The sequence below is a fragment of the Xiphophorus couchianus genome, chromosome 24, assembly GCF_001444195.1.
Source record: "Xiphophorus couchianus chromosome 24, X_couchianus-1.0, whole genome shotgun sequence".
Taxonomy (NCBI): Eukaryota; Metazoa; Chordata; class Actinopteri; order Cyprinodontiformes; family Poeciliidae; genus Xiphophorus; species Xiphophorus couchianus.
Genome location: NC_040251.1, coordinates 10958133 through 10986113, shown reverse-complemented (window position 1 = coordinate 10986113; position 27981 = coordinate 10958133). Strand labels below are relative to the sequence as shown.

The 27981-nt window shown below is 38.7% G+C and overlaps 1 protein-coding gene across 1 annotated transcript in view; it reads left to right on the top strand.

Moving 5' to 3' along the window:
- plxna2 (plexin A2) overlaps positions 1–27981 on the top strand; it is a 213707-nt gene that overhangs the window by 182198 nt on the left and 3528 nt on the right. Inside the window, exons 22-31 of the mRNA XM_028010799.1 lie at positions 357–625; positions 11534–11600; positions 11810–11956; positions 13399–13558; positions 16034–16137; positions 21785–21884; positions 25353–25543; positions 25676–25845; positions 25939–26151; positions 26447–26597. Of these exons, the coding sequence (XP_027866600.1) occupies positions 357–625; positions 11534–11600; positions 11810–11956; positions 13399–13558; positions 16034–16137; positions 21785–21884; positions 25353–25543; positions 25676–25845; positions 25939–26151; positions 26447–26597 (1572 nt within the window). The remainder of the gene's footprint in view (positions 1–356; positions 626–11533; positions 11601–11809; positions 11957–13398; positions 13559–16033; positions 16138–21784; positions 21885–25352; positions 25544–25675; positions 25846–25938; positions 26152–26446; positions 26598–27981) is intronic.

Genomic DNA, 27981 nt, shown 5'->3' with positions numbered 1-27981 from the left:
CAAATAATTTATGCAAACTTGGAAAAAAAAATTATTTTCATTGTCAGATTGATTTCTTGAAAGCATGACATATGACTGAAAATGAAATGTCTTAGTCAAGACACAATGCTTTTTATTGGGGCTGTGGTCAATAATTGAGTCTCTTAAAAATATGAGTGATTATTTTGATGCCCTTAGAAAAATGTTTTTTTTATTAGACAAGGTCACAATAAACTATGAAGAGCACTATAATTGGAAAAAAAAAAGCTCTATTATCAGTCAGGAATAACGTTATTCCTGGCTGAACGTTATTATCAGGAATAACGTTGGCTACTCATTAATCTCTGCATGTGTTGTTTCTCCTTCTTCGCCTTCAGGTGTCAGGCAATGGCCAGCAGAATGTGGAGAAGGCCCTGAAGCTGTTTGGTCAGCTCATCAACAATAAAGTGTTCCTGCTCACCTTCATACGAACACTTGAGATGCAGCGCTCTTTCTCCATGAGGGACCGTGGCAACGTGGCCTCGCTCATCATGACGGCCCTGCAGGGGCGTCTGGAGTACGCCACTGATGTTCTCAAACACCTGCTGTCGGATCTGATCGACCGCAACCTGGAGAGCAAGAACCATCCCAAACTGCTGCTGCGCAGGTAACTCACATCGATTTGCTTAGTCTAAAAGGCTTGATTAAGTTGTTTATCTATTACACTTTATTAGGTAGGTCTATAGAAAGCATTGCCTTGAAAGGCGCTAATGTGAACAAAGAAAAGCTATTTTATTCATTTCTGTTTTCATTCTGACTTTAAAGCAGTTCAAGAAGGTAACACAATCAAAGAAGATCAGGAACAAAACATAAATAAAAGCCCCTTTGTTATCATATTTCTATCATAATTAGGAAGCGCTTTAATCCTTTGTAATGCTGTTTGTGTTACGTAACCATTTCTGAAGTTTAATTTAGACAAAATCGAACACAAACAGGCTTTTTGTGGATTCTGCCTCCTGTGTGGTTAGTTGTGCAGACACCAGATGTAGAGTCCTCATTTAAAACCATGGGAAAAAGTGTGGAGCAGCAGGAGGATGTTGATCCGTATTGACAGACATATGAGGGTTCATTTAGAGCTGCATGTTCCTTACCCTTTTTCCTTAATGCATTCTGATTTTCCTGAGGAGAGACATTTCGCAGAAAAGGGTTTGTAATAAGAGCTATTGTACATCTTCAGTTTGCTGAGATAAATGACATGTAATATTCACATCAGAGGAAACATCTGAATTCTCTACATTCTCTCTGTTTCTGTCTCTCCCACTGCTCGCTCTTAATGCCAGTCTCACTTATGCTTCAGGCTCGGTCTCCTTATGAAACATTCAGATCTAGTTCAACTTAACTTTTTTCGCTCTCTCTCCTTCTCTTTTTTTGTGGATCCAGCATACATTGTGCTGCTCGGGAGTTGGGGGATGATGTATTAAAATTTTAAGCACCTACCGGGTCCTTTCTTTGGTGTCCTCAGCTGCTTTTGTTAGCTATGTAGATAGGAATGGATGGACAAACAACAGCCAGCTCAAAAGATATGCACCAAATACATAGCAACTTGAAAAGCCCAACTGTTAGGTTTTATTTTGATTATGTTTACATGACCAACAAGGAGAGACAGTGACGGCAGGCAGATGGTAGAATTAAGACAGCATGTTCCTTCTAATGTTCATTTATTGCCTGTATTTGAGAAATCAACAATATAAGCAAATAGCTGCAAGGCAGAAACCATTGCTTAGGAACAGAGGGGGTGAATGAAAGCAGCGTAGCTTCAAACGACCCAGATAAAGTTATTCCACATGACAGCAGGACCCCACGTCAACTTAAGTTTTCATTATCTCATCTCATTAGAAACACAGTGGTACATAATCCTCAGGTTTGTTCTATTGCTGCCTGGAGGGGCACATGTCCTACAGTTTTTACATATCTCCCATTTTATGTGAGGAATTTAAGGGATTACAGATTTGACACAGCTCTTTGCTGTTGTTGCCGTCTTTATCGCTTATTTAGAACAAAGCCGACTGCCGAGCCAGTCGACTGATGTACACGCATTTACCCAGCACATAAACACACTCATCTGTGATGATAATCAAACGGAAGGTGTCATCAGTTTGTTTGCATGTGGTGTGTTTTGTTTTCTTTTTAGTTCTAATTTTTTTGAGTACACTGGTGTGAAATATTAATTTAAAACATTTTCAGTTTTTTTTTGTACCAGTTCTGTTTTTGCCTTTTAGTTACATTTGCACATATAAATCATCAAACAAATGTTGACATCAGACAAAGATAACCTTAGTGGATATAAAATGCAGTTTTCAAATGTTGATTTGAATTTATTATGAAAAAAGTAATCTAAGCCAACCTATGTGACATAAATGTAGTAGTTACCTGCATCCATTTTGGCCAACTCTACATCACATAATTGCTTCATTTCACTCCAATTTGAGGTTTTTAAAGCAGTACTGAGATTTCATGCCGGTTGTCACAGCGTCAGCGGGTCTGAACTTTGATTAGACCATTCCAGAGCTTCCTTTTCTGCTATTCTAAGTTGGTCTTGCTGGTGTTCTTTGGATAATTTCACAACAGATGCACATCTTCTGAAGGTTTTAGTTTACGTACCTGCTAGTAAAAACATGTGGGGTTCAATTTTACATTATAATGAAAGTGTATTCCAATTGTTCTATCGTTATGGCTAAAAACAATTAAAAAAAAAATAACAACAAAAGCCACAAACTTAATAAGCTGCTTTTAGCTATGTTAGATGTATGTGCTCATAATGAAGGTAATGGTGAAATTGTACATCACAATGATGAACAAGGGGACAGATGCTATAATTGAATTCAGTTTTACAGACGTTAGCCAACGTTTCAAGGAGAATGTATTTTCATTGAGAAAATTACAGAACAGAAGATGCAAGGGTTTCCTGTTTTTGTAATGTTGTTTTGAATGAAATTATTAATATTAAACTACTGTAGTCTGAAGAAGAGACACAAACAAGCAGGCCATTTCTAATTTTTTTGTCCTGTGAAGGCAACAGACAAATTACAACTAAAAATATCTTTATCTTCCAAAAATCTGAATATTTAGTTGTAACTATTTTTACATTTCTGCCTGAAATGTAACTTTACTTCTTGGCCATTACCTAAATAGCTCTACACTAGCTAGCAGAACTGCTGTCCTATGAGTAAATATTGCGTGAATTCCACATAAATACGGTGGATTTTGAAAATTCATGTTGTATTTATACTGAAATTATTAAATACATAGACTCTACTCAATAATTAAATGACATATAAAGGCAAATTGTGCTAAAACAAAGCCACCCCTCAGATATTCATAGCAAAATTCTGGAAACCAAATGTGTGGTACTTTTGTTTGCCTAGTGCATAAAATTCAAATAAAATACATTCAAATTTATGAGGCTAAAAACAAGGCACAATGTGAAACAGTTTAGTTTGCCAAGTACTCTATGTTTGCTTAGTTAAATTACCTTTCTTTCCTTCTTGAGGTTCAGAGTATATCTGAGAATTACTAAATGGATGAATAAGCAGGATGAAAAACAAATAATTAGTTTTCAAGAAGTAATTAATTTAAATAGTTACACAGAATTCAGCTTGACTTGCGTCACTGGTAGGGAGGTTTGTGTTTAAATGCCCTGGAGGAAAGTATTGCTTCTTGTGTGCCTACTCTTTTACCCATCCAACACATCAGACGAATGGAAATGCATCTGTAGCATTTGCTGTATCTTACATTTACACAGAAATGATATGAAAACCTCCAGTCCATTAAGTTAAATATCATCCTCCCTACCTTCTCTGAAGTGTTTTCCTTTTTCAGGGAAATGTGAGTTTCCTTTAGTACGTAAATATTTCAAAGGCTTTCTGAGTGTTGAAAATAGATTTTAGTTTATAAACACTACTATTTTTCTAAAAGCTTTCTGAAAGAACATCTAGGTTTTATGATTGATTTCCTCACTCTTTATTGCATTAAGGAGAATCGATGCAGCACCTGGCACCTTGTGATGTTTGGATTTTATTTAGTGGATCTGGATTTTCTTTTCTCTGCTTATACATAACATAATCTTCATTTCCACCCATGTCTTTTGTCACTGGCTTTTCTCTCTGTCATTTAAAGTGCAAACTCTAAAAAAAACATGCTGGAATAGTCACTTCCTTTTTCTGTTAAGATCTTTTCCCCATTATCTCTATCATATTAACTTTTGCCATTCCTCACCCAGTTTCTTTGTCTTGCTCTTAATGTTCTTTAAATGGAACAACAGAACATTTCGTCTATCAACTTGAGACTCTTCAATCTTGTCTTATTTTTCTTCTCAGCATTTCCGTAATGAGATTTCCGCCCATGCAGAGCTTTGGTGTACGGCATTATTCAGAGCATGCGTTTTGTGTTTAGCATTAGTTTCATTGAGAGACATTTCAGTGGCTGCTAAAATATCCACCCATGCACCCTCACAACCATTAGGAAATCCGAGATGGGGTCTGCTCTTAAACACTTTGTGGCATAATGAAATCCTGATGTTCATTAATGAAACTCAATTAAGAGAGAGAACGAAGCAGAGGAAAATGAGGAGGACAAGAAGGAGAGGAGAAGGAGGAGAACAAAGTGCTTCTCCCTGCCGACATTCAAGAGAAGAGATATTAAGGGGGAGTCAGCACAGCCCCCGCACAAAAGGCTTTATTTGACTTCCTTCTTCGAGACTTGCTGAGCTTATTAAAATGCTTAATAAGTTCCATTAACTTCTAACACACGCAAGTCTCATAAAAGCAGGAATGGGATGGGGTTGCACACTAAGCATAGCAGTGAGGGGTGGGGGGTAAATCCTTGTAGAGGAAGGAGGGCGATTACAGAGGGATTTGGGGCATTGTCCAGAAAGATTCACAATAAATTAAGGCATGTTCAGCATGAAAACACAGCCCAAGGCTCTAATGGCTCCTTCACATGTTTTCAAACTGAGACGCTTTGCTGTGCAGCACGTTATTGTGCATCATTGTGCTCTTCTGAATTCTTTAGATGTCTTTCTTTGTCCAGTCCCCAGACATCATCACCTGTGAGGGTTTATAAATTAAAATAGAGTCCTGGTGAAATGTGTAGATTTTATTTGAATCCACACACAGTAAAAGTATAAGTACAGAAAGCACATGCTTGTTGTGGCATATTTCTGGCTGAATGTATGACAACTCTGCTTAGAATAACCGATAGGGTTTAAATTGGTTGAAATCTAGACTTTTAAGGACAAACCTTTGGAAGCCCATTCAGGAAACCCAAAATTTTCATTCTTAAACCAATTTTGATTTATTTTCTTAATTTGTATACACTTTTATCCCAGCTATATCCAAGCTGTACGTATAACCCAAACTATCACACTCATAAGAAAGGAAATTGTTTAGGAACGACTCAGAAACCACCAAGACTTAAGCATTCCAAATCTGGAAAGTCTTTAAACCCAGATTATAGTCCACAATGAGACATGTTTTACATCAGCATGTGGTATTAAAAAGTCCTAAACCAAAGCCAATGTATCAAAATCAACAATTTTAACTCACTGAAATATGCAATCGCTTACATGGACAAGCCAAATGTCTTCTAGAGAAAATTATGATGTTCAGACAAATCCATAGTTGAGCTATTTAGACACAATGACAAGTAGTATGTTTGAAGATCTCCAAATTTATGCTTTCAACCCTAAGATCATTGTACTGTATTGATTTATTTGTTTTCAAATATTCTGAAAGCAAAGCAGAAAAAAGGACTGCCATCTTCAAATTATTTAACTTCTTCTCAAATCAGCAGCTGGTTGGTGGAAACTTGGAAATGACGGTGGCTTATACAGTACAATAATTCCAATCTCCCATCAAAACTCCTCTTGAAATGGATGAAACATCAATGTTTACCAGACACACATCCCATAAGATTTACACTTATCCTGCATTTACATCAAGCAACTAACTGGAGCTGAGAGATATTAAACAACAGCTACAACCAAGTTACCTGAAACAACCAAGTTACCTGAATAAACCTGCAAAGAGGTCTTGAAGGATTTTAAACTGGTAATAGTTCAAAATAAAATGCAAGGTTTACTTTGGGTTTTGGCCTCTAATTAGTTATTTAGTTGGTTTAGATCAGGTTTGGACACAGTGTTTACGGGGTTTAGGCTGGGTCAGGTCAGACCTTTTAGGCCTAATCTAAACTCTATTTCTACCTCTGTTCTGCCCCATTGTGGTAAAGTCGGCTCCTGCAAATAAATTAGTTCAAATGAACTCTACCAATTCTACCCAGAAGAGTGGTCAAATATCCAACCACATTCTTAAGCTATACAGGAAGCTTCTTAATGCCAACAAAAAGGTAGTGGTTAAGGTGTAGTTTGCAAAGAAAATTTTGAATTTCCCCAACAGATATTTCTGTTTGTATTGAGGGAGTATAGATCCTGCATATGTGCATCAAATTCCTGTTATTTTACTTTGAAAAAATAAGATTTTAAATACATTTCCAAAATAGTTAATCAATTGATTGATATTGAAAAATATGTTTGCATCTTTCTCCCTATGAAGAGTATTCTCCCATCCTGTATGTTAAACGGGTTGAACTTATCTATACCACCTCCAGTCAACCCTTGCCCAACCCCCTGCTGAAGCATCACACTTAATGGGGCTTTCATCCAGTTCCTCTCTTAGCGAGATGCCAATAGACTGGCCAATGGACTCGTTCACAGGGGAGTAGCCTCCGGCTGTGGGAGACATCATCAAAGCGCAGACAGTCATACATCATTCAAAACAAAATATAACCCCAGCTTTATGCTCAAGCAACTGAGAGGGGGAAAAAATCCATGAGTTGAATTGAAAAATATGAAAATCCTTAATCTTTCCTGTTCTAATGAGAAATGGAGAATGACTGACACTCTTTCTCATCTCAGTGACTAAATTGCTAGCTAGCGTGACCTCTCTGACTCAGACAATCCTTCTGGTGCTTTTGCCTCAGCTCCAGATTCCTGCTTATACACCTTAAACATGACTTAACGCAATTATCTCCAATAATAGTAGTAATCTCGCTTCAGGTGTAATCATCTCCAGCATTGTTGAGGGTATGGAAACCTTCTAACTTGCCTTTAATACCTTGCTGCTTCGATTCACGGTAATCCGCAGGTCAGCCCGGGTCCTCCGCCATATCCACCAGAGTAATCACAGTAATTTACTGTTGCATAAAGGAAACGTTTTTAATGCATTGTCCTTGAAATTGGTTGTGATCACTTACAGAGCTTTATGGCAGGGCTCACTTGCAACCAGGTGGTAATCATAAAGCGTCTCAGTCTTAAACATAGCAGATACACTTTATTGTGGATGTTATCAGTCGCATTCAAGCAAAGAAGAGAAATAGCGGTACTTTTAGTTCAGACTATTTTGTAGCACACAGTAGATAAACACTATATTAATCTAAAGAAGTGTGGTATTTAATTTTATTTTTGCTTGCATACACAAGGAACCTGCTCTTTTAGTATCTCCTTTAGCTTGTTTCATACAAAGACAATCTAATACAAAGAGAGCATCTTCTGTGTAATTTACTTTTCAGGGCTTTTTTATTGCTGTACAACTACGTATTTCTCCAAGGCTCCCATTTTTGCCATATTAATTCACTACAGAAAAGATCTTTTTTTTTTAAGATTATTGTTCTTAAAGTACTGTCAAGAAAATCCGAGCTCATCCCACTTCCCCGTGCTGGAGATTTTAGTTTAACAGTAATAATAAATAAAGTTATCTTTCAAATGAATCACTCAAGTGACATCAAGGCCCAGCAGTAGACTTAAGTGTCAATAAAGTTAGTTTAACAGTAATAATAAATAAAGTTATCTTTAAAATGAATCACTCAAGTGACATCAAGGCCCAACAGTAGACTTAAGTGTCAATAAAATAAATCTGGTTGTGTGTGTTGTTTTTGTCTCATGCAAACTTTGCTTTAATTCTACTTTTTTCTATCTAATCATAAGAAATCATAGTCAGTCAGAGAGATTCATGAAACAAGAAAAGCAGGTTTCCTGGAAAAAGAGGAAGTTTCCAGCCTGCAGATTTATAAAAATAGCTGAGACTATTTTAAAGCATGAAAGTTTTAAAAAATTAAATCTAAACATTTTGAGTAATTTGATAAGATTCAAAGTAAAATACTTATATTAATATTGATTTACTTGTAATAATACTTACACTTATATTTGTGAGAACACTTATAAGAAAAACAAGCAAATGTAACTTTGGTATCAAATAATTAGAATAATAGATTATTCTTGGTTTCTTTTCAGAAAAACATCTGTAATAACTCACATTAAGATCATAATAAGAGTAACTAATAAGTTATGGTTATAAAATCATAAATGAATGATAGATCAGAGAAGCTGAAGAAAATAAATGTGATATAAGTTATGGTTATAAAATTATAAATGAATGCTAAATCAGAGAAGCTAAAGAAAATAAATGTGATATAAATGTGATTTTGACATTGAACTTGAAATGGTGTAAAAGGTTGTAAAACTGCAATTAAACATCACTGATATGTTGGAGGTAGATGGTAGGTGAAAGGTGACAGGCTAAGGGAAACAGGGGAACTAACAGGAGAGCAGAGATGATCAGCACCTTATATGGAAACAGGAGGTTGAGCAGCCCTGAGACATTGGCACAGACATCATGACATGATGTCTCTTAAGACAGTGACGGATATGAGATCATCTGTCTAAGCAGACAGATAAACCCTATATAAGGTGGGTGCAAAAGAGGAACCGTTCGTTGGGTCCTCCGGGCAGCTTCGAGCCAAGATCGAGATGGACAAAGAACTCTGCAGCTGAAGAAGAGCCGGGGCCACGGAGCCGGAGACTGTCCTGCACATGGAGACCAACCCGTCTGGCCCACAATCTGTGGCTTCGAATCACACTTCTCTCATCGGCTGGGTTCAGACCCCAAAGACAAAGATGAAGACAAAGACAAAGGCAAAGACAAAGAAGGAGAACTGGTGCCTTTTTTCCTGCCAGCACCAAGTCCTGTGTGACCTCAGCATCCATGCGGAGAGGAGGCTCATCAGACCTGCGGAGATCCTGGCCTTCATCGATCAACGTCTTCCTCCTGTTGCAACACCTTCTTCATCATCAAGCCAGGTCTGGGGTTCGAAACACCAAACTCCGTCCGTCTCGCTCTAAGGTTCCTTTTTTAGTTCTCAGTGTCAGCAGTAGGGAAAGATAGACTAGATGATTGATTTTACTTATTTGATTATTTCTGCTACTGAATTAAGCTGTACTGACCCTTGCAAAAATGCCTCACTAATAAAATATTTAGCATAAAGAAAATCTAAAGATGTTGTGGACATTCAGTTAATGAGTCACCTTAAAGTTCTTTGATGGTTGTAAAATAGCTGTGATGTTTGATTCTGGAGAGGAAAAAGTGGAAAATGTTTTTAGGTTGCTGGTAGCCCATATTTAAAACCTCATCCTTGGGACTCGCCCGAGTCACTAAAACCTACCTGGTTCAATAACAAATGCAAGTTGCAAAATAGAGAACGAGCGACCGTTAACAGGTGTGCTCTGTGAAACTAGTTGGCTGTAGGCTGCTCAGTCTGGCTAATTCACAGGGGGAAGAAGGGTGGGACACCTGGATGTAGGCCGTCAGATAACCAGGCGAATCGTTTCTCGAAACCAGCTTAAACAGAGTTTACTTCAGTTCTGGACAGGGTAAATCCCAGCAGATTTAGGAAACTCAACGTACCCGTTAGACGGAGAGCTGGTAGCACATCTCCCCTCTCAGAAGAGGAAGTACGAGAGTGAGAGAGTAGAGACAGAAAGGAGGGGGGGGGTGTTGCGCAACAACAGTACAAAGGTGTATCTATATGTAATAGTATGCATGATATTATAAAACCCACAGTTGATACTGATATGATGACTTACGTTAGTATTAACTTACGTTGGAATACCAAGATAATTTTTTGTGTTGATCTGTTTTTAAGTTGAAAATAACCTAATGAATAGCTCTAACATCTACTAAAAAAAAGGTTGCTCTGTATAAGTAATGTAAATTTGACTGACATAAACGAGGATGCTTCAATCAGCTTGTTTTAATACTGACCACATTATTTTTAGGCGCTCCATTCAGTTTAATTATGAAGCTGTTATGTAATTACAAATCGATTATGTCAGATCCTCCGGGGGGAATCGTGTTATGGATTTTCTTTTAGTTTTGCATGTTCTGCAACTGGGGCTCAATGATGACGCTGCTGGTAGCACTGTTGCCTTACAGCAAGAAAGTCCTGGGTTCAAATCCCAACTCAGGAATTTGCATGTTCTCCTCCATATGTGGGTTCTCTCCAGGTATTCTAGCTTCCTACCAAAGTCAAAAAACTGGATGCATGGAAGTCCCGCATCCTCCATAAATTATTTCTGTTTGGCGAGGTGACTGGAGGAATTACATCTGAACTTATGTATTCAAATGGTGCTGCAAGATCTCCCTTTTCTGGTCCTCAAAATGAAGTCATAAATTAACAAAAAGATAATAGTTGTTAATCAATCAGCGTTTCCTCATCTCAATGCAGTGAAAATCAAAAATCCTACACCTGGATCCCTACTTTACCCCAAGCTCTACCTAATATTGATGTCTCTTACTTGAACCTCATGATGAGTTACAACAACATCAAGATAAGATGGCCATTATTGCCATTGTTGCAAGTAATTAATTGTCCATTCAGGGGAAGCCCAGAACTTTAAGCATTTTTTACAAAATGAGTCAACAGCTCATTTTTGCTATTCTACTTTGTGCGAATATAACAAACTCTTTCATCTAAGCTTCTTGCTCATTAATAGTTGTATTTTTTTATTTAACTCCTGTTCTCTTGTGATTCATGATGCTGCTAATGAGGTAGATGTAGAGATATTTGTTTGGCATTTAGAGCAAAAATGAGCAGAAATTATGAAAGGGTGCAGAGTTTTGTTGCGTGCTGCGTGGTAGAAATAGTTGGAGGTCAGTGCACTTTTGTGTTTTGTTTTTTTCTTTCTTGGCCAATCAAGCCCAGCAGCAGGCTGTAGCTCCATGTGTGATTGACTGGGAAGGGCAGTGGAGGTGGGTAGGAGGATGAGAGGAAATGAGAGGAGAAGAGATCGTTTTGGCCGCGATCAGGCGTTACCTGGCTGTGACAGCTCTCGTCTCTCTCAACAGCTGAGGCTTGTCACAGCTGCTGATGTCCCACTGTGTTGAACCACACATGAATAATCAACTGCACGCGTGCCTGCTCTGTCACACACCCACACACACACACCCTTATGTGCAGAGATGCCCCCTGTTTGCTCTGCTCTGTTCTCTCACTGTGACCACGGGGTTGTAGGGAGTATACAAGCAAAACCAAAGGCGGCTCCTCCATAGCCAAGATGTCAGGGAGAGCTCCCTTAGGTTTTTTTCTTACAACCTCATGAATTATGGAGGTCTGTTGTTTTCTGAAAGTTTTGGCTTAGTGAGAGAGAGACAAAAATTACATTTTATTTTGATTCATGTAATTTCAGAACAGAGTCGGTTGCTGAGAAGATGCTCACGAACTGGTTCGCCTTCCTCCTTCACAAATTCCTCAAGGTCAGTGCACCAACAAATGTGCGGAGGTGTTTATATATGCACATGCAAATCCATTCTTTGTATCTTTTTAATAAAGCCTCCAGATTAAAGATGTGATTATGCAGTTTGTGTTTTCAGTCTGGTGAGGTTTCTTTTTTTCATGCCGGGGTGCTCTGTCATGTGTGAACCTGTGGGTTTGTCTGTGTGCGCGCGCGCGTGGGTGTTCACAGGAGTGTGCAGGGGAGCCGCTGTTCATGCTGTACTGCGCCATCAAGCAGCAGATGGAAAAGGGGCCCATTGACGCCATCACCGGAGAGGCCCGCTACTCCCTGAGCGAAGACAAGCTCATCCGCCAGCAGATCGAGTACAAAACCCTGGTACGTCACACACCAGCAGACACAGCAGAAGTTTGCACAAAGGCTTGCAGACGTGGACAAACATGATGCTGCCAGGCTGACACGTACACACACGTACTCAAGTGTTTCTTTTGTTTTAAGTAGCGGCCCACAGCTGACTGCATCAGGTTTTCTTTTACTTATTTCACATTTTCAAATTTTAAGATGACATTGGAGAGTATATATTGTTGTTTGTTTATTTCAAAAGGGACAAAGCACATCTACGTAATATGCCAGAGTTGAATATAAAGGCTAGTTTTCATCTGTAGTCCCTCAATCAATATAAATACAATACATTACGGTACAATGCAGACAAATTATCAAGCTTCTTCAAAAGAAGAGAATAATAACAATGATAAATAAAAAAGCATTTTTATCAGGTTACAAATTTTAAATGTAATTTAAATCTACTTTAAATAAACTTGATTGATTGTTCCCACACTTTATGCATTGCAAGAAGCACATTTCGGTTCTTCATCTGAAAATAGAGTTTAGCACATCTAGAAACCTATCCAGACATGAATGTTTACCCAAAACTAACAAACAAGACAAACAGAGCATTAATCTGATGGTGACTAGAGCTGCAGCAAACCACACCTGAGTTGAGAGAATCTATTGACAACTATTTGTCATGCACTGCACAAATCATCTTATACGGAGGAGCTGGTCAGTTTTTCTGTAAAGATGGATAGAACTCAAAGCAGGGAAATCCTGGACTAAAGCCTGTAGAACCTGTGTGACATTTACCTCCTAATAATTCTAGTCCAGACTTAAAACGAATAAAAAATCTTTGGCATGACTTAAAAGTTGATTCTCATAGACACTTTCCATCTAATCTAACTAACTTGGGGTATTTGGCAAAACTGCAATTCTAAAACAGATACACTAAATACAATGCATCAAAATTTTTTATCCTTTAGCGTAAGAAGGTTCAAAGGGCATGAATGCCTTTGTAGAGCAGTGTAGCTGTGTTTCACTGCACTACCTTGGGAGGAAAATTAAGCATTAGTCCCACAGGAAGCCATGTTGGTCCAACATCAGGGTAGGTGGTTATAGACTGGAACAAACCAAACAAACCTCTCCTCACGTTCTGTCATGAACAGATAGAAAAAGGAAACCTCTCACACAACCAGCATGTGACATGACAATGCTCTGATTGCTCTGACTGGGAATTTGGCTCATTATGTGCTAATGCCCCGGCAGTGCTGGAAATTGGTGTCCCGCCGAAGGTGTGAAATTAGATTTTGGGATGCCAGTAAGAGCGGAAATGGTTTCTCAAAGCTCCTGCTACGATCCAAAGAGACTCTAATGAGGGAAAAGCCACAAGCTGGACCCGCGTCCAGTCAGGAACCAGCTTTTCTTCCTCCCCTCTTGTGTTGTTTCACTCTCTCTCCCTCTCTGTTTTTCCCTTTTTCATAATCCAGATCCTAAACTGTGTAAACCCAGACAACGAAAACAGTCCGGAGATTCCCGTGAAGGTGTTGAACTGTGACACAATCACACAAGTGAAGGAGAAGATACTTGATGCTGTTTACAAGAACATGCCCTATTCTCAGCGGCCGCGAGCCGTCGACATGGACTTGGGTAAAGAGCCAAACACACTGAACACAAAATTCGAAGACACACAGATCCAGCAGACAGGTGTAGAGTCCTTCACACCTACAAATCCATGTATTAGTAAGAGAACACCCGAGCATGGTGGATAGATAATCAGTGCGATAAAGCTGTGCTCCAGTCTCCCAACCAGCCTCAGTGTGCTGCTTCGATGAAACTGACTGGCATGTTTTCCACACCTGCCGGTGCCAACAAGCCTCAAAAGATTTAAATAGAGAATTGCGTCTGATGATGCATGTTTTTACATCTTGGACGTGGCCGACGCAGGTAAGAGCTGACCGTCTGGCTCAGCCGCCTCAAACTAAATTCCACTCCCACACAGTCTGCCACTGTCATCCTTTGCTGTCCGTGCATCGCCTCCCATCAGTCTGTCCCTCGCCAAATTTTTTTTTAACTTCACATAAGTGTGGATAACAATAAGGCCCCCAAGTCGCATGCTTATTTCAAATGAGCACGTATCTGTGTCTTTACAACACTCCCATCGCATTATTGCTTGAAAGTGATTGCATCTGTGTGAGACTGTCTGCAGGTGTACAATTCTCTTTAAAACACAGATTTGTGGGTGGTTTAGAAGGTTTGAGGCCATGTTGTGCCAGGCAGAGGCATCATGTGGTCATCTGGATGAGACACGCAGCAATAACAACCCGGTCAACAAGGGGAAAATCAATGATCATTCCCAGTATGAGGTCTACATTGGTTATCCGCCTCTCTGTGACTACCCTTATTATTATTTTATTACTGCACAATGATGCCTGAGTCACTGCCCTCCACCAGTGCTACTTGGTGTTTTTACCTGTTACATATGGTTCCTTTTCTCCTTGCTTTTGAAAGGAAGTAATTTTCTCAGAGCTTCCTTTTCAATCTGATTTTCCTTTCTTCCCCACAGTGATAGCTCTGCTGCTGCATTTGTGATACTTGCACCAATTAAAGTGTGCAAGCAGCCTAAATATGCATCTTTCAAATGTTCTTGTGGAATGTTAAATTAAAATGCATATCAATCTCTGTCTGAGGACACACAGAAATCCTGCAGATATCTACTCATTTGTGTGCATGTGGAGTTGTGTCTCAACATTTTTCAACAAAATTATGTCTCCTTTTAAGTGGTTCTGTTCAGCCTTGTTTAAAACTTTGAGCCGTCAGCTGATATTTTTATTATTTTAGGATTACGTTTTTGGTTGAACTGCCAATGACCAAGATTTCTAATAAAGTAGATGCGATTTCACACATCTGTATACCCCAAAACACACTTGAAATCAACTAAACATACACAACATATAGTCCACCTTCAATGAGACAGTATGTTTAGGTAGTTTGTCCTAAATCTGAATTTAACTGAACAATATATTTTTTACAGCCAACAAACTTCTGCAAACCATCTACAGAACTCAAAGACATTTTTACAGGAGTTAGTCTCCTGAAGAGAGTACTGCTAACGATGGCTAATTCCCTGAGTGTGATTATTTATGATTTTCTCTGTGGTTTTGATTTATATTTGTTCTTCAGAGTTTTATATTTATTCTATATGGCTGTAGGAAAAACACCAGGTGTTGAGTCTTTATGCACTGGCACTTTATTTATTAAGGTTTAATAATTAAGTTTAGTTACAAGTGAAATGGAAATAAACAAACTGGTTTCAGCCTCTGCATTCATGTTATCTTCCATCTTGACACATAGATCATCAGACTACTATTCTAACAAACATATGAGACCAAACTGTTTGTAGCACAAACTTTATCAAAGTTCCATATATCATGTTCATTCTCTGACTGAATGAAAATGATTCAGAATCCACATCTGAATAGTTCCAGTCACTTGTCTAACATGATGTTTACTTAAGCAAACAAATCACCCCAAAATTAGCTTTTTGTTGTGCCAGGTGTCATCGTTTAGACATTTACTGGCAACCCCTATCATCATCCCACTGTGACATCAGGTGAAGATCAATAAGCAGAAATACTAAATTATTTTTTTCCTTTTCTTTTTGGCTAACATTTTGGTCAGTGAGAGTTTTTTAGGTAGCTAAAGCCTTATTGGAAGGCAGAAGTTGCCCTCACCTGGAGCCAGCTGGAACAACCCCAAGAACATAAGTAGAGGCAAAGAGGTTGTCAGTCCTCCTGCCTTGTAGAACTGTGGCCAGAGGATGAGGGAGGAGAAGTGTTGTAGAGTTCGGTTAATGTCGCAGAACTCAGAGAGAGTGAAAAAGAGGAGTCGTGAAGTTTGCTACCTGGAGCAAGATGGAAGAAGATGGAAGATTTATCTTCCTAAGATGGAAGATAAATGTGTGTTTTACAAGCAGAAAAATCTGACTAAAAATTTCAAGACAGTACTTGAAATTATTTTTTCTATGACAAGAAAAACTAATTCAGGACTGAACCACAAAGGAGCTGATGTTTTTATTTTCATGTTTCACTTATTATGTTTCTGCTTGTGTGTTTTTGTCATCAGAGTGGCGTCAGGGTCGAATGGCTCGTGTGGTGCTGCAGGATGAAGACATCACCACTAAGATTGAAAATGACTGGAAAAGACTCAACACACTCCTGCACTACCAGGTAGGTACTTACTTAGTTTGGTGTTTTTTTTCCCCTAATTGACTCCGAAACTTCTTTTTGTCAAGAAAACCCTAATTTGTGTCCAACTTTTGCATTGGGTTTTATTATGGAAATTGTTCCACCCACACTAGCAAACTTTGATATTTTCTGCTCTTGACTTTAAGGCAGCTCAATTTTCAGTCTCTCATTTGCATGCTCATAGCTGGTACACTCTGAGTGACTCACAGAATAGAGGACAATTACTGTACAGGTGGCAGGAGAGGTGAATTCTCCGCATCACAGCTGACATTTCTCCCGCCTCCCTGGAAAGATGAGGCGACAGAAGCAAGGCGTCTCTTTACTTTCCCCTCTTTCTCACTCCATCTCTGCACCAGTAACAATTTGTCCTCCTTTGGGGGCACAAGTTCATCTTCCGCCCCCTGTTTAATAGACAGAAGAGTAGTGAGCTAAAGAGGAGGAAAGCTGAGAACAAGAAGAGATTTTTCAGTGGAATTTACAGCAGATGAACGACGAAAAGCTAAAGTGGAAGTTGGCAGATGCTCGAAAGACACATTAAAAAAAGAGAAGGAAATAAAGATGGAAACAGGCGAAGGAGATGGGAAGCTGGTCATCTCCACAGGTCATGAATCTTTTGCAGCGTCCGCTCAGCTGTCCCTCATTACTTGGCCGAAGGGTGCCATCTGTCTAAAGACTGCATGAGCTTTGATTCAAGGTTACCTGCGGAAGGAGCAGAGGCTGTGGCAGCTTTGGTTAGAATCGCAGATCAATACTGCGCAGCCTGGAGACGCTAGTAAAAAGGAATGAGGTGGCAAAACTGAAGCCCTCACAACAGGGAGCTGCTGTGAACTCCTGCCCCTCAGGAGCAGTGGGAGTAACTTAGCAGATGTGGGAGTCATTAGAAGACGGGACACATCATAGCGTCCTTCACACAGGACTTGGCACCATGCAGGTTTTGTGGCCCCTTTGTCTTTTCACCCTCCTTTCTGCCTTTACTGTTACTTTTTTTGACTTTGGCCTCATTTACACTTCACTTCTTAAACATTTCACCTCACTCCAAATAGATTCACATCGCTTCCTTTTCTCTCACACATTCACAACCCTTTTTGAGGGAAAACAGACACTCGGATTTGAATGGAAGTCAGTGAAACTTCTGGGGTGCAATAGCAGCAAGCTGTTGTGTTTTGTACATTTTATGTACCTGAGCATTTTGGCAGACAAGGAAAACAATTCAATGAAGTCTTTCATGAAGATTATGTAGAAAATCCGAATGATGGCTTGTCGTAATTTCTAGGACATCTGAGCATTTTGTTGCTTTGAACACCAAAGTTTCATTGACTCCCACTAAAACCGTAGCGTCTGGCTTGAAATCAGGGGTTCAGTACCCCGACGTGTTGTATCTCTGCTGGACAGCGACGGTTCCCCCTTTAAGCACCTCGTCTAGGTCTCTTCTGTGTTTCCCCTTGGTGAAGCAGCTCAGTGTGTTTGCTTCTACCACATAATGGGCTCCTCTGTTGTTTTTTTGCACTTCTTTGCCTTGCAGTCTGTCTGCCATCGTTAGCCAAGGGAGACTCTACAGAACACGCATGTGGCCACTTCACTTATTTCCTTGCTCAATTGCAGATCACAAGACTGCTATTGATCATGGATCTGAGGGTCCCTTCATAAAACCCACCGTAAGACCCAACACCGCATCACTACAGAGAAGATAGAGACGGGCTGCAGAGCAAAATAGTGGCAGGAGGAAGAGAGAAAAAGGACAGTTGGTGCTGGAAGAGATCAGAGTTGGAAGGAGAGATGTTTTTGCATCATTACTATTTGGATGAGTTGGCAATAGCCCCCTCGTGCGAGCTTGTGTGTTTGTGTCACACACCATGGTGCCGAACTGGCAGCTGTGACAACACATGTGGCTCTGGATAAAAAAACAAAACAAAGGGGATCATCTCATTAAGTCCAAGAGAGAGTGGGAAAGCTTGAAGAATGTAATGGAAGAAGAGGTAAAAAGGGAAATAGTGAAATATGCAGAGTGAGTCTGAGCATCACCCTGAGTATTTGCTAATTCTCCCATAGCTGAAACACAGGGACTAGACGAAGGCATTAAAATTCATAGGTCTCACAGCCACCTAGGAAATGCCATTGGCTGTTTACACTGTTACATTGGAAATAATGGTTTACACAGCCTGGATATGGAAATGCGCACCTTTCCACTACGCTAAAATGAAAACTTAAATGCACAAACTGAGAACGAGTTCACAATCTTTATTCATCACTTTTGTATTCATAGTCAGGGGACCAGACTCTGATTTCTACAACAGCTTTCTCTCTGTTTCTGTATTTGTTTCCTGCCTGGATAAAGATAGACGCATATTGAATTTTTTTCAAATATGCACACAATGTGTGTTCAGACTTGTAGCTCATACATCTGTGGCAATCCTCGGATAAACAGCAGAGCTAAGATAAATAAATCTTCTTTCACTGGAATGCTGTCTTGAAACAATTTAACTTGCTGTAGTTGTAGCTGGGCAGTAAGCATGATGCCAAAAGATACTCACATCTGTATGAATAACATTAGATCAGCATTGACCTCTGCTTTGAAGAATTAATTCTCCTCTGTTTGTTTTAATTTAGATTTTAACTATTGCACTTACTGTCGTATGAGCAAACTGCCTTTTTCTTGAAGATCAAAGCAGATTAATCTTATAGCTTTGTCAACTCCATTAGTTGGCACTTGTAGCCATCACGTTGTAAAAATTCTACATGTTTTGTACCTTTAAAATAACTTTTTACGAAGAACATTAAACTGCTAAACCTCAAGGAGAATACTCTAAGGCAACTTACAAAGGAACGGACTAATACACAGAGGGCTAATGAATGTGGAGAACAGACGGTGAACACAAATCCAGGACAGGTGTGACTAAGAAATTGATTCTACAAAATCAAAATTTTGTAGAACACAACAGAAAACCAGAATTTTGTAGAACACAACAACAGAACACAAGAAACTCTAGAAAAATTCAGAAGGCAAAATCCAAGCTTAGTCTGGAAAACCTCTTGTTAGGGGTTTTCATCTTTATGTATTTATCTATGCAATATAAATACTAATCATAACCATAATGTTTTGGTTTAGCTGGTGTTTAGTCTGGTGATTTGAGTGCCGACTTGTTTGTTCCAGAGGAAGATGAAGAGCAGACTGATGACTCCTGTAACTCTGCAGAGAAACTGATCTCAGGGCATTTTGGGTTCTTTGAAAAGCAAAAAAGACAACACAAACTTGCTCATTGCTGTGTTTCTCAATCTAACACTATAGTTGTCTCGAATCTGTTTTCAATTTGGTTAAAATATAAGCCTTTAATCAGAAAGAGAACTATGGTCTCAGGATGTGAAATGAAAATAAGTTAATGTTGGTTAATGTTGCTGCACTCTGAGTCATATCCCTAAAAGCAACTGTTGCAGACACAGTCCCAAAAATTACATGTTTCCCATGTCCAAACTCCACCTTAAGTTGAAAATAAAATAAATCTTGAGTACTTTTTTTTTTTCATGACTGTCTTCAGACTTCCCCTCCTCTAGTTTTTACAGAAGCTGCACACATGCAGAGTTTATTTCCAAGCTACTGGGCAGCTGCGATTCTTCTGATAGGCATCATGATCTAAGAGAATGCAGGAGGGAAGGAAGAAAGGTAGAAGATGACCACACTCAGCTGCCTGTCCGACTCACCAGTGTCTAATGGAAGGTCTTATCACAGGCGGGGTCCACAGCCCTTATCACACCTGCCCACTATCAGCCCCACACTGGATTATCCCTGAAGGGCGAATCTGCACGCCTTCAATCATTTACTCCTATCACAAGGAGCCATCTCTGCTCTCGCTTCTCTTTCAGCCATAAAAAGCATAAAGAAAGAGAGAGACGGAGAGATGGAGGCAGATGTAAAAAGGAAAGGGGGTACTGAGAAGCTATTTCATGCTCCCTGGAGAAAATGTATCACAGGAATAGCAGTGAAAACTTCATGGAAGTGTACCCTGATGGTGTGTGAGAGCTGGTCTATGCACTGTCAGCCAATTGGGCCAGGCTATGGGATAGAGAGGATGTAGAAATTAAGTTAAGGTGAGCAGAATCTGACAAGAAACAGTGGAAGTAAGAAAGTGAGGAGAAAAGTCCACAAACTGTATAGATTGCACTATATTTTATTGAGGGATAATTTGATCACAGGGTTTTACTACAATATTCCAAAAATGCTGTTATTGAACATTATGTCACATCTTGGTTTTTTTTAAAATAATTTTTATTTTGGACCTTATGTTTTTTTCCAGATCCTTTGTCCCTTGTTTGTTGCAAGTTAGATTAAAAAGATGATTGCTAACTGTTAATGTGTTAAATTAGGCCTCAGGATATCATGGTTTGAATTAATTACATAGCAATATTGTTAAAAGCAGACAATGTTTCACTTCTGATTAAAGAACACCTGTTTCACTCATTAGAGATTTGGTATTTCCTGTGTACTTTGAGAAACTTCACTGAAACTAGCGGCAGAGGCGAGATCAGCTGAGAAAGAATGTAAGGTTTAGAGGGAGGGAGGAATGGAGCAGCCCAGCTTAGGCTTCATACAATATGAACAATATGCAGTGTGATATTTTCCAAACTGAAATGCAAAAATAACTTATTCCTGCTAAGAGATATAAGGGAAAATGTTTCTGCTTTTATTCTGTTGTTTCTCTAAGGTGTGCCTTTAGGAGCCTGGCATTTATTTGCCTTTTGTTTATTTCTCTACTGGAGGCTCATCAGTTTGTCTTTGCTGGGTCTGAAGCAGAATTCCCTCCTCGGGGTAAGCTGCAAATGCCAGCCAGCAAGCTCTTTTGTTGTTTTTGGTTCTCACTGAAGAACTGCGAGTTGTTTGCTGTGTTTTGGCTCTCTCATGCAGAGATGTTTTGGTCTGCTAGCAGCAGTAGCATTCATTAATTAAACTGATAAATGATCTCATATGACAATCAAGTCTTGAAGCTAATTTTAAAGACATTTTTTGTGTTGTAGGGCGCTGTGTGTTCTACCTACAGTTTTCCAGCGATAATAACTGGAGCTGAACACACGGGGCAAAAGTCTGAAATATAATTCACAAAGGGAAAAGGATTAAACTGAGCATCATTCTCAAATGTTATCGCCTTGTCGTATAATCTTTTTTGACTAGTACTCAGAGATGTTTTGTTGTTACTTGGACCAACCATTTATGGTAAGGGTCCAGGTACACCACCAGAGACACTGAGCCTTCTTTTCCATCAACCATTCCCTCTCTTTGCATAATCTACAAGCGCCAAAGCTTACCTTATCTCTGTAATGTTTCTGAAAGTATTGAAAATGACAATGACAGACATGTTGAGTACAACTGTCATGCAGCTGCAGCACTTTGCTCAGCTTGGGAAAAGCTACAGGGTTGTGGTGCAGAACAACAGGGAGCAACATGAAGGCGTTTGAGTCTTTGTTAAAAGAATTGTTTACTTCTGATCTTCATAGTCTGAATTATTTATCAGAAAACACTGTATACATGCATACACCTGTTATTTTGTTTGAGTAAAGCATGACATTTCTTCAGAATGTGACAAATTGCAGATATGCATTCAGGAGTGAAATGTAGAGTTCTACTTGTCTCCTCATGCAGGTCTCTGATCGCAGTGTGGTAGCTTTGGTCCCCAAGCAAACCTCATCATATAACATTCCTTCTTCAGCGAGCATAACCCGTACCTCCATCAGCAGATATGGTGAGTCAGCACACATTGGATCCACATTCATTGTAAAATGAGACACATACAACATAGGTAATTATGAAATTGTTTACATTTCTTTTGAGGTTCAAACTGCTAATGATCTAGAATGAAAAAAGAGAAAAAATAAAATATATAAAAGAGAGAATGAGAGCTATAGTGTTGGGCTGTTTTTCATTATTATAAAATAAGTTGTGTTTGCACTTCAGGAACTGATGGCCGTTTACCCTCTTCCATTTCCACTGCAGTTACAACCAAGTCTGGAAAAACTAAGTTTCAAGAGATACAAGTTCAGGGTAGCATACTGGTAACATGCTTGTAGATGCTATTTGACTTAACACCCAGGACTGTGTTTTCCTGGGAATTTAGTTTCTCCCGACACTCATTTGTGTCCATTTCCAATCATAAGTTATAACAGAGCTGTTTGTTTAAATTTTTATTTCCTATTCCAGGAGGATTGCTCCTTCAGATGTGGTTTTCAACCTCATGCTTATAAACTGCCTGTCCTTCATGTTTTAGAGTTTTCCCTGCTTCAGCACACCTGAATCAAATGAATGATTACCTCCTTAGCATGTCATTAAGTGATGCAGAAGCCTGATGATAACTCATTATGTCAGGTGTGTGGAGGCAGGGAAACATCGAAAACATGCAGAACAGTGGAAAGTCACTGATCTAGAAAGAAGATCTAGATTCTAGAAGATCTGTTTCAAAAAATACTTAAAGTTCCCCTTTAAAACAGAAAAGTCCAGTATGTGAATAAATTCTAGCAATGTAGCATTTATCTTAGTGTTTTTTTATAATGGCTTCAATACTTTAAATTGACTTTGTAAAGTCAATTCAAACTTTGTGAAAATGTAATAAGGGGATGGAACTACAATAATCAATGTCTTGCTGAGTTTCAGTGGGAGAGAAGTTAAAAGGCTGCTGTGCAATGAAACTAACTTAGTGGCTTTGTTTCAAAAAATACATAAAGTTGGTCCAAACTCCATGGAAAGGTTTAAGTGTAACAAACTTTCAAAAAAAATTCAGAGATAAAATTTACTGATTATTGGGATTACAATCCAGTGATCTGCAATAATAACTTGTTACTGTTTAACCACAGTTTCTCTGAATTTCAGTATATTTTTTAAGTGATTTACAGATTTTTAATAATGAAAACATCTAATTGTGTCCAATTGGAGCATGACTTCATCTGGGCAATCATTGATGCTTTCCTTTTCAAACAAGAAAAGGTCAAGTGCCAAATTTTGGTAGATTGCCAGAGTGACGCAGCACCAGCACCAGGCAACTCATGATTGCTAATTATTCTGTGTGAATGATGCTTCACACAAACAGAGAAAAGATAAGCGAGCAGAGCCAATTATGAGGACTGGGGAAAAAGAGCTAAAGTCTGCCTTTAGACTGCCTAACACTGAAAACAAGCTAAGAACACCCTCATTCCTCCATGCAATTAAATTTATTTACAGAAAACACGGAGTGTGTGTGCCTGTGAACTCTGGGTTGAACAATATATCTACTTAGAGTATTTAGTGTAAAATAAAGTGAGGAGATATTAACAGACCTCATCTAAATTGACCTTTAGAAACACTGCTTAGCATTCAGTAGTTTTCTTTGAAATAAAACATTAAAGTTAGAGGGTATCATTACAAGGAAATGATAGTTATCATAGTAAAGGTTGCTTAAAAGATTGTTCTCTTTCTTATTACCAGCAAAGCTGGATAGAGAGTCAATTTGCTGGCATTATCCCGACCTTCATTAATCCTCGTTTGGCACAGAAGAAGATGGATTCAAACTAATGCAATTTTCAGAGTTTAGTATCTTGACTCACATTGTGCCACAAGTACAACTGATCAACTCGGAAAACGGCTGCAGAAATAGGGACGACACAGAGCATAGGGGAACAGAGGAGAAGTAAAAGCCAGTGACTGGATTAAGATCGGATTTGGGATCCCAATCCACCCGGCGCATGCATTCAACCTTCTCCATCCCCAGTGGACACCGAAGGGGTGCAGTAGGGTCTTATTTGAAAGGTATAGGGGGCTTAAATGGCAGCTAATGCTTTTTTGTTCCACTCGGCCTTTGAAGCCAGGTGAGAGAAATCCTCAAACGGGATCCTCAGATCCTGAACCTCTAGAGACGCTGCTGCCTGGAGTAGATGCCGACTAATTAGTGAAAGTAAAGCCGGCATCATTCGGAGTGAGAATGTGAGGTTGAAGGATGCATGATGAAGGTGATGTATTGGTGAAGGACGGTGTTTTGCAAATCAGGGATCGTTTGATGCATTGGTGAGCGTGTGATGGAGGTTTTTATTTTAAAAATGGCATTTGGGGAAAAGCCAATCATGAGGCCTTTTAAGTGAAGCCAGGCGCAACCCTCACGAGCCAAGGATTATATAAGTAGATGAAGAAGATAAAAGATGATAATTATCACATAATTTATGACAGAGACAGAAAAATCAAACAGTGAATAATCACAGGAAGTAAATCTGCAGCATTATTTTCAACCTGCCTGCAAAATTAGGTTGTGTTATGATGAACAAAGGAAAGCTATAGAAGTCCTGTTTTCCCTCAGCATTTACATAATCTCCTCATGGGCTTGAGTGTCATAATATTTTTAATGAATTATTTCAACCATTCTTGTGGACTGATTATGCAAAAGACAACAACAGCTTTTCTTGAGAATTTGGGCACAAAGGTTTGAATTTTGGGGGGATTTTCTGTGAAATCTGTTTGCTTAAATGCAACCATACACCCCAAATAATATACCTTTAAATGTCTTTCAGCAAGTCACTCCTGGAAAACACATTTTAAAGCACATATCATCAGTAATACTGACATGAAGGGCTGAGGAAAAACCACGCTTGATGTTTTGTGTCGACTTGTTCTAAAATACTTGTTATTGTCACCAAGTGTTTAATTAATTGTCTTGTCTGACAAAAAATGTTCTCCAGAAGACATTTAAACGTATTTTACACGAGGTACTTCCCTCTTGTTCAGCATCCTACAAGAAATTTGCAATATTATAAAAAAATAAACTGTTACTTCTTACATTTTCACCCAAACAGCTGTACCTTCTTGTTAAGAGATCTGCTATTAACCAAATTACTTTTACAAAGGAAAAGAGAAACTACTAGCTGCTATTAACCGTGGTAATGTCAAAAAGTTAATGGTCTTTAGCGATGTCAAGTTGACACTAAAGGACCCCTCTGCTTTAATTAAAGCTTAATGTAGATCCATGTATGATTCTCACTTGAGCCAATGTATGTCAGTTCCACTGTGTGTGGATCGGCAAAAACTGATCAAATTTGTGTTAAATATTATGTTTTATGTTAAACATCTTTCCAAACTGAACAAAGCTTTTCAAAAAAATGGTCTGAAATTAATTGCCTTTGATTTCTGCATGTACTGAACCTCATGGATTCTTATTTATAACTCTATAATTTTCTTTTTTTTTTATCTTGGACAGATTCTTCGTTTCGTTACACAGGAAGTCCAGACAGCCTCAGGTCACGTGCTCCTATGATCACACCGGACCTGGAGAGCGGTGTAAAGGTCTGGCACTTAGTGAAGAACCATGAACATGGAGACCAGAAGGAAGGCGATCGAGGCAGCAAGATGGTTTCTGAGATTTATCTAACCCGCTTGTTAGCAACTAAGGTACATCAGCCAACTTGTACATAGACACTTTTATGTGTGATGATTGCAAAAATATTCATATTGGCTGAACTTTTTCAACTACAAAGGCATTATGCACAGTCTTAATATTATGCTATTTATCGCCTCGTACAGGGCACTCTCCAAAAGTTTGTCGATGATCTGTTTGAGACATTGTTCAGTACGGTTCATCGAGGGAGTACGCTTCCCCTGGCCATCAAATACATGTTTGACTTCCTAGATGAACAGGCAGACAGACATGGCATTTACGACACAGACGTTCGTCACACATGGAAAAGCAACTGGTAAGACTTTTTTTTTGTGGAAACAGAAACAAATGTTGTACTAGTTAGGTCCATGTCTGTCCCTAACTTATGTTTTTCATCTCCATCTTAAAGCCTTCCATTGCGTTTCTGGGTGAACGTGATCAAGAACCCTCAGTTTGTATTTGACATCCATAAGAGCAGCATCACGGACGCCTGTCTATCTGTGGTAGCTCAGACCTTTATGGATTCCTGCTCGACTTCAGAGCACCGGCTGGGCAAAGACTCGCCTTCTAATAAACTGCTCTACGCTAAAGATATCCCTAATTATAAGAGCTGGGTAGAAAGGTAGGTGTAACCACTGCTTTCAACATCGACACTAAATCATACTTTTTTTTGTCTCCTCTTACACAAAAAGCTGGGTAATCTTTGGAAATTGATTCAAAAAGCTCTTTTTTTCTTTCATATTTCTCAGACAAAGTCTGTAAAAGCACTCTGCAAGTGAATATTAGCAGGCATAAATTGTCAGCACAAGTGGTGTAATGGCTTGAAAATATGACTATAAAGTAATAAAAACCTCAGTCAAACAATCATATTGACTCAGTGAATGACTCCAAGTGTTTCATGTTGCCTGTATTTCCAGGTACTACGCTGATATCACCCGGATGCCGGCTATTAGTGATCAGGACATGAATGCATATTTGGCTGAGCAGGCCAGACTCCACTCTACAGAGTTCAACATGCTCAGCGCTCTCAATGAGATCTACTCTTATGTCAGCAAGTACAGTGAGGAGGTAGGTCTGAATGCTCCAGCTGGAGAGAGAGCATAGTTTTTCTGAGGTTTTTCTTTTAATAGTAGTCAATAATTATGCCAAATAAGTGTGTTTATCTTGTAAGCGCTTGGACTAGCTGGAGTTTACATTACATGTGTTTCAGAAAGGTCAATACAACCTTCTGGTTAAGGTGACAAAGGTTTGCTCTGTATTCTCCTCATATTTACTCAGATTTTCCATATTGCACTGTTGTTGACTAAATAAATTGGACTTCTGCTTAATGCATATTTACCACTAGGCACAAAGTAACCACAGGCAACACAAAACAGCACCTTTTACTACATACCTGTTAAGAAGAGTAAAAAGCTCTAAAAATGTGAAATATTTTATTCTAGTGGTATAAAAATTTTTAATATACAACCTTAGTTTGAGTGTATTTATTCAGTTGGTTAAAAAAGTCAAATTTTAAGAAATAACTGAAGCCCCTTAAAATTTTAATAAATATAAATAAATGTAATATTTGACATATTTTCATTCATGGCTTATTTTTGTCTTGGGGTGTACAAATATAGGGCAGCAAAAAAGATCAATTCATTTTAGACACTTTAAAAAAATGGTACGAACAAGAAAACATGCCATTTATAGACTAATTTGTGTGGAGCAGTATAAATTAGTAAATAGCTACAAGATAATGGGATAGTGCTATATAGTTGGGCACCACTACTACTAATTATAAACAGTAGTTCCCCTAAAACATGAGAGCTATGCCAACATGGTATTTAGGAGAAGCTAATGCTATAGCGCTAGATTCAATCAGGCTGATCCCCACCAGCATAGTATATCACCTCAACAAGGTTAAGTTTGTTATTTCACCAAAACTCTATTCAACGGAAAGTTTGCAAAACAGCAAAATAGAATTAAAATAATGTATCCAGAAAAAATTATTTAGGAGAAGCTAAGTGCGCTAAACATTTTCAAAGTTAGCAAAACCGCTAAGACGCTAAGCAAAAAATTAGCTTCTCTCTCAGCGGATTAATAGAAGTAAGACCACAACCGAAAATGACATTGTAACAAAATATACTTTCTTTGGCAAACTTCCTCAAATAAACTGTTTCTTTTTATTATTATTGACAAATATTTCTGAACTAGTTTAACTAAATCAGAAGTAGAACAATTAACACTATTTGTGATTACTATTTAGTAACAAGAAATTATGTTTCTGTTCACAATAAATTAACTAATAGATTTTATATTGGACTAGTTTTACTATATAACTAGTCCAATGACTAGTTATTGACTGCCTTAAGGCAGTGAGTGACTGCCTTAATAAACATTTAAAAAGGTGTCCATATGCCTCTTAATGTTTTTGCTTTGTTGAGGTCAGACAATTCTCCCATTTTCTATT